This window comes from Hirundo rustica, chromosome W, assembly GCF_015227805.2.
Source record: "Hirundo rustica isolate bHirRus1 chromosome W, bHirRus1.pri.v3, whole genome shotgun sequence".
Taxonomy (NCBI): domain Eukaryota; kingdom Metazoa; phylum Chordata; class Aves; order Passeriformes; family Hirundinidae; genus Hirundo; species Hirundo rustica.
The window spans coordinates 3,851,696-3,868,691 of record NC_053487.1 but is presented as its reverse complement, the minus strand read 5'-3'; the positions used below and the strand labels follow the sequence as shown (position 1 = coordinate 3,868,691).

Here is a 16,996-nt window from a genome sequence, read left to right as displayed (position 1 = left end):
CAGGAGCCTGCCAATTAATAAACAGCACTAACAGCTATAAATTTGTCCTAGCACATTCCAATCAAATCTGTTATCTTGAACCCTTTGATCCCCATGTTGAGTGCCAAAAAGGGCTGTTGTGGTTTAACCCCAACCAGCAACCAAGCAACCAGCAACCCCACACAGCTATTTGCTCATTCCCCTGCCAGTGGGATTGTAGAGAGAATTGGAAGGGTAAAAGCTAGAAAACTCATGAGTTGAGATAAAGACAGTTTACTAGGGAAAGCAAAATCCATGTGTACAAGACAAGCAACACAAGGAATTAATTCACTACTTCCCATGGGCGGGCAGGTGTTCAGCTATTTTACAGCTGTGAAATGACACATAACAATTACTTGGGAATATAAATACCATCACTCCAAATGTCTCCCCCTTTTCTCCTTCTTCCCGTCTTTATATACTGAGCATGATGTCATAGGGTATGGAATATCCCTTTTGTCAGTTGGGGTCAGATGTCCTAGCTGTGTCTCCTCACAACTTCTTGTGCATTCCCATCCTCCTCACTGGCAGAGAAGTACAAGAAGCAGAAAAGGCCTTGACACTGTGCAAACCCTGCTCAACAATAATAATAAAAAAACCCTCTATGTTATTAACAGTCTTTCCAGCACACAACCTCATACTAGGTACTGCGAAGAAAGCTATCTACCCCAGCCAAAACCAGCACATCAGTAAGCTTGTTATTTTTTTTCCCCAAAGAACCTAAGATCTGGACACCAGTACTCATGAAGCCTAGTGAAAGCTGTATGGTCAAATCATCTAGCTGGCTCTAAAATAATCTGGCTGCTTCTGTCCAATATAAATGATGCTTCAGTGGTTCTGTGGCCTTACTGACATACTATAGGGTTTTGTGTCACCATGTGCTCTGAAACAAGTGACACTGCTGCTCTCCTGTTCTCTCATCTCTTTTTATACTTAGGTAAATGCATTATTAATTGCTAATTACAGTATTCTGACAACTAGTGTATTTGTCAGCACAGAACAGCTGTTTATTGATCACTAGAACAAATTTAATACAGTAAACTTTGGCAGAAGCAGCAGTATGCTTAGCAACTGCTCACTGTTACAGATCACAGGTTTGAGAGGTGACTATCATCGTATATAGCTCAGAGGTGAAAACTTGAAGTATGACACATCTCTAGGGATTAACATGAAAGATAACTTACAACTAGATGACCACATTTTCACTCTTGACTATTCAAATTGCTATGCCAGATTAAAATTTATTAAAGACTAAGAGGGAAGGTATATTCTCAAGAATGCCATAAGGAAAGATACAAACTGATAAACAAACAAACAAAAAAGTCTTATTAGGAGAAGTAATAAAGATCTTAATTTGAAACTGTTTCTATTTTGGAAGTAGCAAACAAAGAAATAGGTATGCCAACAGAACTAGACTTCAGAATGTACTTGTTTCATAGTTCCACAATATGGTCCCAGTGGCTGGAAAAGGACAGCTGAGTTGCAAGAAATTGAATCACAGAATCATTTAGGTTGGAAAATACCTTTAAGATCATTGAGTCCAACCTTTGACTGATCATCACCTTATCAATTAGACCAGAGCACTGAGTGACACGTCCAGTTCTTCCTTGGACATGATTTGTAAATGTAACAAAATTTTGAAATTGTAATTGAAGTAAATGTAACAAAAGTCCTCAGAATGTGAAAATGATAGAAGGAAGTTACAGTCATCTCTGTGACTGGGAGCAGAAGGGGCATGTCTCCCTTCAAGGTTACACAAGAATAAGTCTGTCCTTTTTAGAAAGCCTCAGATCAATTATATGTCCCAGTGTATTTCACAGTGGTTTTTATATAGAATTTTTTTTTTGCACAAGACTAGAAATTGTAACTTTGGATTTGGAGTTTCCACTGGAGTTTATGCTTTACCAGTGAATTTGATCTAGGGTTCTTTGGATGGAAATAAACTTGTGATTTCTCTGAGACTGCACTGATTCTGTTCTGGGTGGTCTCCTCTCCTCAGTGTGTTTATGGTGGTGTTTTTTTTTGGTTTTTTTTTTTTTTTTGTCTTGATTGGTTGGTTTTGTTTGGGTCACTAGTTTTGCTTTTTGCAGCATTGGCAAAGGGGAGAAATGATTAGTGAAGTCAACAGGTTGAAATTAAAGAAAGCTGATCTGAGACCTGATTAGTATGATGCATTTAAAGAAATCTGGTTGCTGGAGGATGGAGTGCTCCTGGTAGACCATTCAGAATATATAATGCTGTAGTAGTGTGATGTATGCAGGCACACCAGCTGCAGACAGGGCTCCCAGCCTATAAAGTCCCTAAAAGTAGGCACAGTGTACAAGTACATACTGAAAGCAATGTATGTTTCCTTCTTGAAGGGCACTGAAATGCAAGTTTGAGATGTAAGGGGGCATGATGGCTGAATGACCAGTCCTAGCTTTGTCCTCCAAAATTCCTTTAACTGTTTCCCTCCACTGGAAATCACTCATCTCAAACACAGGTTGCCAAGCTCAAGTACATTGAGGAAGAGGAGCTGGTCCTGGACTCTTTAATCTCTAGTCTAAGAAGCAGTTTTGGTTTTCCTGGCTGCAGCATTGATAACAAAGCATCATCCTTCAGTTTGATAACCAGCTGATTTCAGGGCTACTCCAGAACCCCACTTCAGTGTATCCCATATTCTAGTTGTAGTGGTTTCACGTTCGCCAATTTCTGTTTCCCAAATTTAGTATAGTGGTTTGAGTGTCTACCAGAATCATTTACTCTTTTTCTGCTGTGAGATAGGATTAGGAGAAAAGCAAAGCAGGCTTAAACTTAAAAGGTATAAAACAGATTTATTAACACAGCAAGAGAGGGAAAAAATAAGAATCAGAATAAAACCTTCAAAACACTTTTCCTCTCCCCCAACAGCTTCTTTTCTTTCTCACAGACAACATATAAAGACAAAGCTTGGAACTCTAGGTCAGTACCACTTATAAAATAGTCTTTCATCACTCCATTTAGAGTCTCTTTTGGTCTGTTATGGTAACTTTCCACAAGAAAGAAGCAGTCCGCTTGTGGCTTTTAACTCACAAAAGCAGCTGCCCAGGGAAAATCTGCAGTTGTGAACCTCCCGTATCACGTAGCCTTTCCCACAGCTACATATGGGCCATGGACTCATGCACACTCATGGGGTATCATTTTTAAAGATGAACAGCTCCAAAAGCAAAGGGCTTTCTTCACTATCTCTAAAATCATCTTCATCTCAAGAAACAGATGTCTTCTTTTTCCCTGGGGGTAGAGGGCTTCTATCTTTTACTTTATCTTCCTTTGTTCAAAATTCTCCATTAGATCACAGCTATTTCATTATTTATTTAGTCCATCACAAATGCCTTTGCTTATCTCTACAATTTAAATACTCTCATCATCTCCCCAAATGCATGTTTGTTCCATGGTTTAAAGGAATAGTCTAGCATATTACAGTCTGTTACTATGGCTCAGAAAAGACTTTCAGCCCAGAAGCCAAGGCATCTTCTCCATCTCCTCATCTAAGATACCACTTTTCCTCAACTGACCCCAAATCTTCATAGTGTCTCTTTACATGTCTCACTCTGGCTGTTCTCTCACTCAGAGAAAGGTTAGTGCATTGTAAGTTTCATCTGTGTAAGGAAAGAGTTAACATTCTCCCAGGTCTGCAGAGGGCATGCTGGTTCTTCCCCGGGAAATGGCCGAAGGTGGCAGACTCAGGCTGTGCTGGGGCTGAAGCCAGGTCTCTCATGTGACTGGGCTTCCCCCACCCTGTCCGTCAGCCACTGGAGGGGGCCGGGGGGGGGGGGGGGGGGGGGGGGGGGGGGGGGGGCTTGGCCCAGGCCGCAATGGAAGTGCGGCATAGCAGCAGATGTTAGCAGCCACTTGGGCCCAGGTTTGGCTGGGACAGGGCATACTCTTCTCCCCTCCCTCTGCCCAGGAGTCATCGGGCCCACCCCGGCCGAGACGGCTGCAGCGGCAGGGCCCAGCCAGCCCAGTCAGCCCACCAGGCCCCAGGGGGCCATGCAACAGAGCGAGGCCGGCCCTGTTACCTGTTCTGGGGCGGGGAGGAAAAGGAAGTTTCCTTGGGATTCATCAGATTTTTAACTCTGTGTGTTCCCAGAGGTGTGTCATCTTTCTAATTGGTCAATCAAGCTGTCAACTTCAAAGCCAGTCACTAATTGGTTTTTGCTATAACTTTCTTGAAAAAAATCCCTTCCATGCTAAACCAGCACACTAGTGCTTTTTGTTTTGGCAAAAGTGCCTGGAGGAAGGGGGTGTGTGAAGAGCTTTGAACCCCTCTATCACCATGAGGAGAGGTTCTTGCATAAACCAGTCCATCAGACCAAACATGATTTCTTGGGCTTTGTGTCCTAGAAGATAAATTCTTACCCTGGAGATGAAAATAGGTAGAAATGCAGAACAAGGCCTTTTTTCCCCCCTCTCTTTTCTTCCCTCCCCCAATAGATGGAATTTGCCAATTTCCTAACATATATTCTCAAAATTGTTTTTCTTATAATATTTTTTTGTTGTGTTTTTTTGGTTTGTTTGGGTTTTTTGTTTGTTTGCTTTTTTCAGTTTGGGTGCAAAGAAGGCTTTTCTGAAAGATGCAGACAAGCTTTCAAGCAATCTATGTTGGCTTAAAGAGATATTAAGGAAAGGCAATAAACATAGGTCCTTGGTCCAAAGTAATTTCTTGCATTCTTTTTAAATTTGATTTAAAATGCAGGAAGACTTTGAAATGGATGAATTGAAAAGGGCAGAGTTCTGACTTTGCACTTGCGTAAAGTAATATAAAGTGGAGAGTTGGTTCTGCCCTCTGGCAGCCTGGTTCTGCAGAAATGGAGCAGGTGTACAGCAAGGAACATAATCCAGCCTTGTTGGTGTACTGAGAATGGGACCAAGTGTTGGGCACTGGTAGAAAAATCACATGCTCTTTTTAGCCAGTGTGCCATTTTGCTCGTATATGGTGGTGGTGTGGATAAGTGATTTAGGTCACTTAAAGAATCGCCACCAAAAGTATTAGCAAAAGTGGTCTTAATATGAATTTATAAACATGCGATTTAACAAAGTTTGATAGCAAGGTTCACTCTATTACTTACTACATGAATGAAACACACAAAAGAAAATCAACTTAGAATTGATTTAGAATCATTTACACAGAGACTAAAATGCAAAAGGGTAAGAGAGACCCTCCTGTTGAATCACAAGGTTCATAGTGGACCCCCTTGGTTTCTAAACTCCTGACAGAGCTGAGGTGCAACTAGGTCCAACTTTAGTATCAGGCTTGGACAATGGTTTATGTCTAATGGAATCAGCTACATGGATTTCATTAGTATTAATTCAGTGTGCTATCAGTCACTTACCAAGGATCTGTTATGAAATACAGGGTATCTCCACCTCAGGTAAGGAATCTCAAAAACTGAGAGACATCCCAGCTCAAGGGAAGACTCACTAGTGTGCAGTCCAGTTCCAATTTAGAGAGAACTCAAATTGGACTCATCCAAAGATCTGTTGTTGATAAAAAGTGTCTTTGCCTCCAGGAGCAACCTTGAGAGGTGTCCCAACTCAAGAGGAGATGACTGCCTTGCAGCCACGCTGCCTAGCAGGGAGAGCTCAAAGGTGGCTCGCTCAGACTGTCATATTTATGGGATAAAGTGGTTGGCTCGTAGTCAAATTACATATGATGGGAAAGGTATGCATGAGACTCCTTAAACCCACAACTTTCTTTGGTCCTTGATAAATCCATCTTGGAAAAATCACACACTATTCATGTGTTAATTGCACAATCAGATTCCAAGCTCATGCATCGATGCTCTCTGCTCCTTTGTGTTTCACAGAACTACAGCTCAGACCTTTACCTCCTTTGGAGCCTGTATCAAACTACTGCAGGTTTAGTTAAGGGAGTTGAGTGTATGAAATTAAGTGCTTTGAGACTAGAAAAAAGGTATATGTTTCTCTTACTCCTCATGGTCAAAACAATTAAGGGAAGTCTCTAGGCAATGATTTTAAAATTATCACTATCATTCAGCCAGCATGTTACACTGAGCTTTGTGAACATGTAGAAGTCACAGTGACAGAATAAACAAGCTTACAATTATTATGAGAGGGGACAAAACCTTCTTGACATATAATCTGTTTTTATAGAGTGCTGAAAGAAGAAAATATCCTTATGATGTCTATTCTATAACTTCACATAACTGTGTAATGTCTGCATCTTACATGTGGAAGCCTGATCAGACCACAAGTCTCCCTAGTATAGTAGACTTATTCTCAGATCTCTCCCATAAAACCCTTCCTCACCAGCTGTAGCAAATTCTGTTCACCGGTGCATAATGTTTATAGTCATCTTATTTGTGTGTTGTCCAACAGGTGCACCCAGACTACAAGGAAACAAAAATACTTATGGTAAGTTCCCAAATACCTGTGTGCTTGCATTGGATCATGTTCCTGAAAATCTCCAGAAGTAGTGTTCCTTTGAGTACAGAAAATCATAGGTGATGAGTAAACTTGGGGTAAAGGAAGCAATCTGCATGCTTCTGCTGAGGTACGGGGTTTGACTATATCATATGGTTAGGCACTGAAAGGTTTTCATCCACTGGTAGGAGAGGGCATATTGGAAAGACTCTGGGTTGTTGGTTGCTGTTTTGAGGGTTAAAAAAGTATGGTGAGAATCAGACTGAACACTGCTTGGTTTCTTCCTAACAGTGAGTAACTTCCCAAGGGCAGTCTAGAAAGCCTCTTGGAATAATTACATGGGGTATCCTGGTTCTGCACTAGCCAGAAACAGGATGAGGGGATGCAGAAGATGACCATCACCTCAGCCTCTGGATTTTCCCCTTTAGGTAACACACCAAAATTTCCCAGTGTCTAAAGTGCCCAATAATACCAGCTGCACAAAGCAGTCAGGCGACCCTGCTCCTGAACTACAGCAGGCCCTCTCTGCTAGTGAGAAGCAGTGCATAGAGACAGTCGTCAACATGGGATACACACCTGAGGATGTCCTGAAAGCCATGAAGAAGAAGGGACAGAACATAGACCAGGTAAGAGCTTGTGCAGTAGGGAAGAAACCCTTGATTGGATGCTGATTCTGCTGAGAAACAAACCTAGGTCTGCAAAATGTTTAGGGGGAATATATTTATTCTAACAAGGAGCTGCAGCCTGTAACTGCTGTGATGTTAACCACTAGAGAAGTTGTCAGCTGGTAATAAAGACCCCCAAAACCAAAGAAAAGAGCATCCACACTTGTTTCTGATGAGACACTGAGTCAACCACACCTGTGGGTGCTGGGTAAGAGCTGCACTGAGCTTGGGATGGGCCCTTAGCTCTATGTCAAGCTGGGAGACGTACTGGGCCTTCCCAGAAGCCACAAAACCATCCAAAGGAAGCTTAGCATGGCTCTATGCCATGCTTAGTGCCATGTGACAAAAAACCCCAGCTAATTTCCCTTGTTCTGAGTATGGGTTGCAATGCTGATGTCTCTACTTGTAGAGAAGGATTTTGCCCCTGCAGGCTTACAACATCCCTGAAAGCCTCTTGCAAGGCACCACTGACCAACTTTCTTTTGTGCGCTGTGTTGCTTCCTGCCTCATGTCTTACCTCAAACACTTGCTAAAACCCGGTCATTGAACATTAAGCACTGCAGGGTAAAGCATGGCTCTGTGTCTTGGATCCACTTCAAACATTTTAAAGCAGGAAGAGTGTGGCCAAACTTTCTGTGTGGGAAACCCAAGGTGGACTGTGTGCAGAGCATTGCCTGGCAGGACTGTGCCTGTTGCCTGAGGAGGAGGACCATCCCAGTCACTCCTTGTGGAGCTGATCTGCTTTCCCACTACCTACACATCGAGAGTGATTTAAGCTGTGTGCTAGAGTGAACTATAGTATCAAATGAAAAAAATGTCCCTTAGGATGGTGGTTTTAAATCCTGCTGTATTTGCAAGCTGTGTTCTTTTGTGGACCTAGCATTACCTATCAGACATTTCCCCCTACCTCTCAAAACTGAGGACAGATAAGGAATTTGGCAGTGGTTTCTGTTCGTGTGAGCTGGGATTTGCAGCTCACTCACTAGTATGCTAAGTTGATATTTAAAGCCTGAATGTGTTCAGATTGCATTAGCTCTTGTGACTGGCTGAGAAGAAGCTAAAAGCTGAGACATCTTGACTGATGAATCTACAGTTTCATCTTAAAAACTTGTAGTATAAAAAGCAGAGTTAAACTTCTAAAGATTGGCTTGTGAGACTCTTGACTAGAGCAGATGATGTTCAGAGCTGGTGGGAGAAGACAGGAGGACAGAAAGGCTCATCTGCTTTCTCTGAACAAGTTCTTGCATAAAGACCGTCTCAGATCTACTAGGAAGGACTTTATCTGAGTCCCTGGTGAAGCCTGGGGTAAAGTCATGCTGAGCCACTCTGCATGTACAAAGATGGTATTCAGTCATGTGCTGCAAATGCTGCTCTGCAAGCTTAGTTTCTTTTCTTCATTCCACACAGGTTTTGGATTACCTGTTCGTACATGGACAACTTTGTGAGAAGGGCTTTGACCCACTTCTTGTTGAAGCAGCTTTGGAAATGCACCAGTGTTCAGAGGAGAAGGTGAGGGCACAATGTGTGCAGGAATAGAATGTGCAGTTCCTCTGGCTGATGTAATTCTGGCTTTTGTGGTAATGCCACTTTGTTTCCAAAACTGCTGAAGGACATCCCTGTGGTGATAAAGTGAATATGTGTTAAAGCATTAGAAATATACCGTGTACCTTTATCATTCTCACTTGCATGCATTTTTATGGAGACAGGATTTTTTTCAAGACCCTGCTTATTCTGGTTGCAGTGTTTTGAATCCAGAGTTCTCTTGTGTGTGAGGTGCTTGGTACAGAAACAGTTAATTTCAGGAGCAGCAAATTATCTTTCAAAACCTGCCAGTCTCCCCTGGCTGTGAATTTTCTCCCTTGTACAAATGCATCTGCCTGGCTGCTCAGCAAATTGGGTTAGTGCTCTCCATGAAATAAGCTGAAAAATGTTTTTTGGGGTCTGGTTCATTGTTTGGCTGTTTTACAAACACCAAAAGTACAGAGACAGGAGCGAGTAGCCAGCTCAGAAGACAGCAGGATCTTTTAAAATTTGACTGCCTGTTGTGTTCCCAGTCATTATATGAAATCTTTACAGGTGCAACACAACCCCCCAGATGTAGAATAATAGAATGGTTTGGATTGGAAGGGAACATAAAGATTATCTAGTTCAAACCCCTCCCCCTTCCTCCATAAGCTGGGACACCTGGAAGGTGCTCAAAGCCCCAACTTTTCTTGGCAACCTGTTCCAGTGTGTAGTGGTTTTACATTCACTAAATTCTGGTCTTAATACTCACTTTTTTCTGTGGGAGAGAGACTAGGAGAAAAGCAAAGCAGGCTTAACCTTATAAATGAACAAATAGTTTTATTAACACACACTAAAAGAATGGAAAAAGAAAGTTGGGAAAAAAAACTAAAACAAAACAGAATGAAACTCTAAAAACTCTTCCTTCCCCTTACAAACTGTTCACTTTTTTACAAAATAACATAAAGAGACAAAACCTGTGATTTTCAGTGAGTTTCACCATTTGAAAATAATCTTTCATCAATTCTTTAGGAGAAGAGTCTCTCTTAGAGTCATGGATCCCACTGACAATTTAGAACAGTTCTCTTGGGTTTTTTAAACTGTCACAAAAACAGCCACCTGGAGAAACTTGCTTTTGTGACTCCTCCTATTAGCAGGTTCCCAAGCTGCTTATGGGTCATAGGTCTTCAACTTCTGCATATTGGGGTGTCACCTTTTAAAGATGAATAACTCCAAAGGCAAAGGATTCTTCATCTCAAGGTACAGCGATATCTTCTCACTTCTTCACTGGCACAGAAGGCTTCTCATCTCTATCTGTTTAAGTATCTTATAGGATTAATATTACTTAGTCCATCACAAACACCTTTGCTCAAATCTACATACAAATTTAAACAATCATCTCCCCAAATGCATATCTTTCCCATGATTTAAAGGAATAATCTAAATATAGAGTTCATTTTCATGGCTCAAAGAAGAATGGAACAACCAACTCTTCAACCCTCTGTCCCAATAGTCTTTTTACTCTTGCTTTACTGACTTCATGCTGTTTCTTCATATTCACTCTGTCCCTTTCTTTTCTCTCTCAGAGAAGGGCCAAGCTCTGGAAGCTTCATGTTGCCAGGAAAGGGTTAAATCTGCCCAGAGTCTTTTTCTCTCCTGCAGTAGCTCATGGTATTAGATGTTCAAGGCTGCGCTGGTGAGGGAGGAAGAACTTATGCAGAAACATCAGAGATCAGAGCACCCGGGCAGTCTGGAATCACAAAAAAAAAAACCAGGCAGGATCATAAATGCCTTTTTGGCCCACTCCTTGGTGTAAAACAATGTAGCTTCAGCCTAAATGGTGCCCATAGCTCTTATCAGGGGCCTGGCAGAGATCTCTCCCTGCTCCAGGGAAGTTTGGAGAAAGTAGTTGTTGTAAAGCAGCAACCTCTCCTTCCCCCCCCACCCGGGAGCTGATAGAATCCAGCCAGGCCTCAGGCCAGCTCCCTCCCAAAAGGGGGGAGCAGCAGGCCCAACTCGATGTTACCTGTCTCTCTCTGGCCAAAAGAAAGAAGGAAAAGGCCCACCTGCAGGAAATCAAGGAGTTTTATATGGTACTTCCCAAAGTCGCAGCTAACAATTTTCAGTGGTCAAAACAGATGCCAATATTCCAACTAAACCTCTGATAGGTCCCTGTCCTTTCTAAAGCAATTCCCAGGTCCTGACCTGGAGAATCATTCTACATTCCTCTATGACTAAAAAACTAAACTGTACTAACCCATGACACAGTGTCTGACCACCTTCACAGTAAAACATTTCTTCCTAATATCTAACACAAACGTGCCCTCTTTCAGCTTAAAGCCATTCCCCCATGTCCTATCTCTCCATGCCCTTGTAAATAATCATTCTCCAGCTCTCTTGTAGCCTCTTTAGGTACTCGAAGGCTGCTACAAGGTCTCCCCAGAGCCTTGTCTTCTCAAGACTGAGCAATCCCAACTCTCTCAGCCTGTCTTCATAGGAGAGATGCTCCAGCCCTCTGATTATTTTCATGGCCTCCTCTAGACTTGTTCCAACAGGTCCATATCTTTCTTGTGCTTGGGACCCCAGATCTGGATGCAGTACTCCAGATGGAGTCTCAGCAGAGCAGAGGGGGAGAATCACCTCTCTTGACCTGCTGCCCACACTGCTTTTGATGCAACCCAGGATACACTTGGCTTTCTGGGCTGCAAGTGCACATTGCTGGGTCATGTCCAGCCTCTCATATACTAACACCCCCAAGTCCTTCTCAGCACAGCTGCTCTCAATATATTCATCCCCCAGCCTGAATTGATCCCAGTGTTTGCCTTGACCCAGGTGCAGGACCTTGCACTTGGACTTGTTGAACTTCATGAGGTTTGCACAGGCCCACCTGTCAAGGTCCCTCTGGATGACATCCCTTCCCTCCAGTGTGTCAACTGCACTACACAGCTTGGTCTCATCTGCTGAGGGTGCACTCAATCCCCCTGTCCATGCCACCAACAAAGATGTTAAACAGCACCAGTTCCAACACCAACCCCTGAGGAACAGCACTCATCACTGGTCTCCACTTGGACAATGAGCCCTTGACTGCAGCTCTTTGAGTGTGACCATCCAGCCAATTCCTTATGCACCGTGTGCTGCACTCTTTAAATCCATGTCTCTCCAGTTTAGAGACAAGGATGTCGTGTGGGACAGTGTCAAATGCTTTGCACAAGTCCAGGTAGATGATGTCAGCCGCTACTGATGTCATATATATATGCCTTCTTGCCATTCTTGGACTTTGTGATGAGCTTGCAAACAGAGGAACAACAGTGTGAAAATGGTAGCAGTGATGTAGTTCAGTAAATTAATTTACTACTGGCTTAACCCCAAAACTGGAAATGGCCAATCTCCTGATCGTTCATCTCATCCAATTTGATTTTGGTTTGATTTTGTCATCATTTGTGATCCCTCCCCCCAAAGTGGAGCAGAGGGCCTGTAAATCACAGAGGGTTCATAAAATTCTGATCAGTCATTCATTTCTTGTTACTTAATTTTTTTTTTAAATTTGGGGAGGATTTGTGGTTTATGTTGGTCATATTGTACACAGTGTGTCCAATAGGATTTGTGCTAATCCCACAAGTTTGTCCTAGATCTGAAGAGCCATTTGATATCAGGGGCTACTGTGCTGTTCCCAAAGTCAATGTAACTTTAAAAAAATTCAGATGCAACTGTCGCTAGAGGACAGGAATGGATACTCACAGAATCTGACTCCAAGAAGACTGAAGAAAAGACTTTTATTATTTACAAAGACCTCGCTTATATAGATTCTGAACAATGACCAGGGATTGGAGAACAAGGTTACCACCTCTCCATCCCACTGGCCAGGCAAGAAGTCAATCAGTTGTCTCTCATCAGAGAGGAATGTGGAAAACAATGATTGTTTATAGTACAGATGTGGGAATCTCAGCTATAGAACTGAAAACATCACAAAAAGCTCACATAATATGGCAACATCTCACTCTTTTTCCGTTACAAAAAAGAAAAAGAAAAAAGAAAATGAACAATGTTCAGTTTTTGTTTCTGGAGTGACCATCGGAATGATCACTCACGTCGTCTGCATCTGAGTCATCACTCGATGGTTCATCCACTTGATGACTTTCATTCTGGTCGCGGTCTCCAGCTTGCCTATCAGCCGGATTTTCCCTTTGCGGTCGCAGGTCAGGACGAACACACTTTGCAGGTACCCAGTGTAGCCCATTATCTGTGGATACACACGCATACCCATGCCCCGAAGCGATAAGGTCATAGGGACCTTCCCACTGTTTGGTGACTAAATTCCGCACCCGAACCTTCGCTCGAGGTTGATGCGTCTCGTCCAAAGCCTGTAACGAAAGATGATGGTTCAAAATGACAGGATTATTTGAATTCTGCAGGACTGTAAGGTGATTAATGGTATACAAAGCTTTTGCCAACTGACTGTGTGGGGTTTCACCCTGCACTCCCCGTTTTTGTTTTTGAAGAACCCACTTTAGAGTACCATGGGCGCGTTCTACAATAGCTTGACCAGACGGAGAACAAGGGATACCAAACTTGTGAGACACACCCCGCATCTGCAGGAACTGCCACACCTTCTGCGAGGCGTAAGCAGGACCATTGTCGGTCTTCACAGCAGAAGGTATGCCTAAAACGGCAAAGGCCTGCCTCCAGTGGGCAATGACATTGTGGGTCTTTTGTCCAGTGTGAGCAGAAGCCCACATCGCAGAGGAGAAAGTGTTGATAGTGACATGCACATACTTGAGCCGGCCAAACTCAGCAACTTGAATGACATCAGTCTGCCAAATCTCCAAGGTCCTAAGGCCTCTGGGGTTTACCCCTGCCGGCAAAGGCGCAGCAAGCACGTGACAGTTGTCACGCTACTCAACAATGTCACGGGCCTCAGTTGGCGTCAATTGAAACTGCTTCTGCAAGGTATGTGCGTTCTGATGGAAAAACCCATGCGATGCCTTTGCCTGCACAAGTGTATCAGGTTGAGGTGCATACCCACGCTGTGTTAGCCAACTTGTCAGCCCTCACGTTACCTTCTGCTACAAACCCTGCCCAATTGGTATGACTCCTTACATGCAGAATGTATTATGGATGAACTCGGGCCTGAATGGCACACCACAGGGTCTTCAGCAAATGGAACAAAGCAGCATTGCTGACTTCCTTCAAAAGTGAATGACCCAAACGCTGTGCTATGTCAGCCACATAGGCGGAATCCGTGACCAAATTGAAAGGTTGCTGGGAAAATCTTTAAAATGCCATGACAGCAGCCCTCAATTTGACCAATTGGGCTGACCCATCCTCATGACCTTCCAGAACCTGCCACTCAGATTCAGCCCTCCAAGTAACAATGGCCTTGCCTGTCCTTCCTCAATCGTCAGTAAAGACAGTGGGTCCTTGGACAGGTTCCTGACTAATTTTTGGCCTCAAAGAAATTTCAGCGAATTTTGCCACGTGCAATAGCTTGTGGCTGGGCAGATGATAAGCGATCTGTCCAGAAAGTTTTCCAGAGCACTTTGCAGAGAAATATTGTTTGCAAAGCTCCAGTCAAAGTCCTCCTGCTGTGCCGGGAGTACGATCTTTGCGGAATCCGCACCCATCAATTGCAAACACCGTTGTCGGCATTTGATTATCAAACGAGTGATCAGCTCAAACAATGCAGTTGCCGTCTTCTGCGGCTGATGGGGCAGGAGGACCCATTCTAAAACATGCAAGAAATCTGACCATTTTTCATTCCACTGGCCAATGATGCCTGTGGGATGTAAATCTGGAGTGGTAATGAAAACAGTGACATCAACAGAGGGGTCAATGCGATAAACTTGGCGAGCAGAAACAGCTTGCTGAACCTCCTCCAGCACTTGACATGCCTCAGGGGTCAATGAGTGAGGTGACTTCAAATCAGAGTCTCCCTTTAACAAATCAAACAAAGGAGGCAGTTGTGTCGTGGTCAGTCCCAGATACAGACGCAGCCAATTGATGACACCCACCAATTTCTGGGCATCATTCAGTGTCTTCACCGAATGTACAAATTGCACCTCTTGGTGTTGGACCGTTCGTTCCAAACTTTTGACTCCCAAATATTTCCAAGAAGTCTGTTGTTGAACCTTTTCTGGAGCCACCTGCAGCCCATGAGAATGCAAAGCATTGATCAGCTGAGGCTGTACCCTCAGCATTTTATCTTGGGTGGACGCAGCCACCAATACGTCATCCACATAGTGATAAAATTGAGCATCAGGAAACTGCTTGCAAACTCCAGACAAGCCTCGGGTCACATACCATTGGCATATAGCCGGTGAGTTGTGACAACCCTGTGGAAGAACCCTCCATTGATATCGCTGTGCGGGCTCAGCATTGTTGATAGCTGGCACCAAGAAGGCAAATTTTGGTCTGTCATTGTGTCTTGGTTTGAAAAGACAGGTGTCTGCTAAGGAGAGGCAGGCCTCTCTAGGAATGAGGAATTAAATCCTTCCCTCCGTGTTATTATAATTTGGAAGATTAAAAAAAAACTTTTCAGTCAGAGCTATGGGGAAAAGGAATAACAGTCCTTTACTAGTAAATATAACAGGACAGACAAACAACAACAGCAATTATATTAATAGTAAAACAGAACCAAGAACCCCGAGGGGCAAACGGTGGAAACTCCGGTGCTGATGGCTGGAAGCGGTGGATTGTCCTCGGCAGGCAGGGGGGTGCCCTGGCAGGCAAAGTTGGCAGTGCCGGAGAACCCGCAGCGGCTGGACCCGGGCTGACCCAAAATCCAGCAGGGCAGCGAAGAAACTCCGAATTCCTGGGCGCTCCAACAGATGATAGAATTCCCAGGACCAGACTCCTCCGTTAACCGTGGACTCCAGGCAGCTACCAGTAGCCCGACTGTCCTCCCCGGAAAAACCGAGAGCAGTAAGCCCCACCACCCTCAGCTCCCGGGATCCTTTTCCGTCCCCCAAAACTAGGTGATCAACTTCCTTTGTTCGAGTTGAGCACCCTTTAACTACCAGTATTTAGTCTCCTAGCAACTTATGGGGGGGGGAAAACTCTACAGGAAACTTAACCCTCAACACATTGGGATGCAAAGGAATTGTAAAGAAGCAATCCTTCAGATCCACAATGAGGACTGGCCATTCTGCAGGAAGCATGGTGGACGACAGCATACCAGCCTGCAATGTCCCCATGCTTTCCATCACAGCATTAACTTTCCGGAGGTCTTGTAACAACCTCCATTTTCCATATTTCTTTTTGATGCAGAAGACAGGAGTGTTCCAGAGACTGGTAGAAGACTCCAGATGACCCTGGTCCAACTGCTCCTGAACTAAATCACAAAGGGCTACTAGTTTGTCTTGAGGAAGGGGCCACTGGTTCTCCCAAACAGGTTTGTCCACCAGCCACCATATAGGAGGCGTGGGACACTCTGCACCTTTCATTGCAGTGACCCTCATCGGGATGGCCCGATGCGCAATCCCCACACGGCCAGAACATCCCTCCCCCAGAGACTGACATGAGTTTCGGCTGTGACATGAGGCCAAACCATGGCTGTCTGTCCCTCTGGGTTCGTGATCATCACAGGCCTCTGGCTCACGTAGCATTGTGCCGTTCCTGCCAATCCCACACTAGAGGTCTGCACCGGATCCAAGGTCCACTCCGGGGGCCAAGCGGAAAGGGAGAGACTCGTGATGTCCGCACCGGTTTCGAGGAGCCTGCGAAGGCGGATCTCTGATGGTGTCGCACCAGGGATGGACAGGGTACACACTTTCTCAGGATGGTCTTTGGTCAGGACAGCAGTCCAGTGAACCTGAGGCGGTCCAGTGGATCCAAAGCCGCCGTTTCCCTGCAACCGGTTCTCTGCTCTGTGAATAGAAGAGTTAAAAGGCACAAGATGAGCAATTCTGGTCTTTTTGGGGATAGTGATGGGGGGGTGGGTGTGGAAACCATGGCATAAATTTGTCCCGTAAAGTCTGCATCGATGAGTCCTAGATGCACCAGGATACACTGGGAGCTGGCACTAGACCTCCCCATGGGGAAAGCACTCATGCCTCCACCCACAGGACCAAAAGCATCCAGGGGAACTTTGTGCACTTTGCAAGAGTCTAAGACGACTGTTGCTGCTGTGCAGACATCGAGACCTGCTGAGCCGCAGGTGCTGGCTGTAAGCCAGCCAAGCAGACCTCCATCGGCTCCGGGCCCAGGAAAGAGTTTTGTATCTGAGCACGTCTCCCCTTCGCGCTTCGCCTCCCATTTCCCGAGCTCGACAAAGGCTGACCATTAGCATGGACTATCACCTTACAGGCATTTGAGGTATGATTTGGTCCACCACACTGACTGCATAAAAAGAAGACAGTTGTCCCCCTCTGTACTTTCTTTCCCTGTTTCTTGCTAGCCTGAGCATTCCCCTG

The 16,996-nt window shown here is 44.5% G+C and overlaps 1 protein-coding gene across 4 annotated transcripts in view; it reads left to right on the top strand.

Moving 5' to 3' along the window:
• Window positions 1-16,996, top strand: part of LOC120764898 (ubiquitin-associated protein 1-like) — an 80,292-nt gene that overhangs the window by 58,136 nt on the left and 5,160 nt on the right. For all 4 annotated transcript variants that reach the window (XM_040089022.1, XM_040089023.2, XM_058423895.1 and 1 more), the window contains exons 5-7: window positions 6,376-6,411; window positions 6,849-7,046; window positions 8,493-8,594. In XM_040089022.1, coding sequence (XP_039944956.1) covers window positions 6,376-6,411; window positions 6,849-7,046; window positions 8,493-8,594 — 336 coding nt within the window. The remainder of the gene's footprint in view (window positions 1-6,375; window positions 6,412-6,848; window positions 7,047-8,492; window positions 8,595-16,996) is intronic.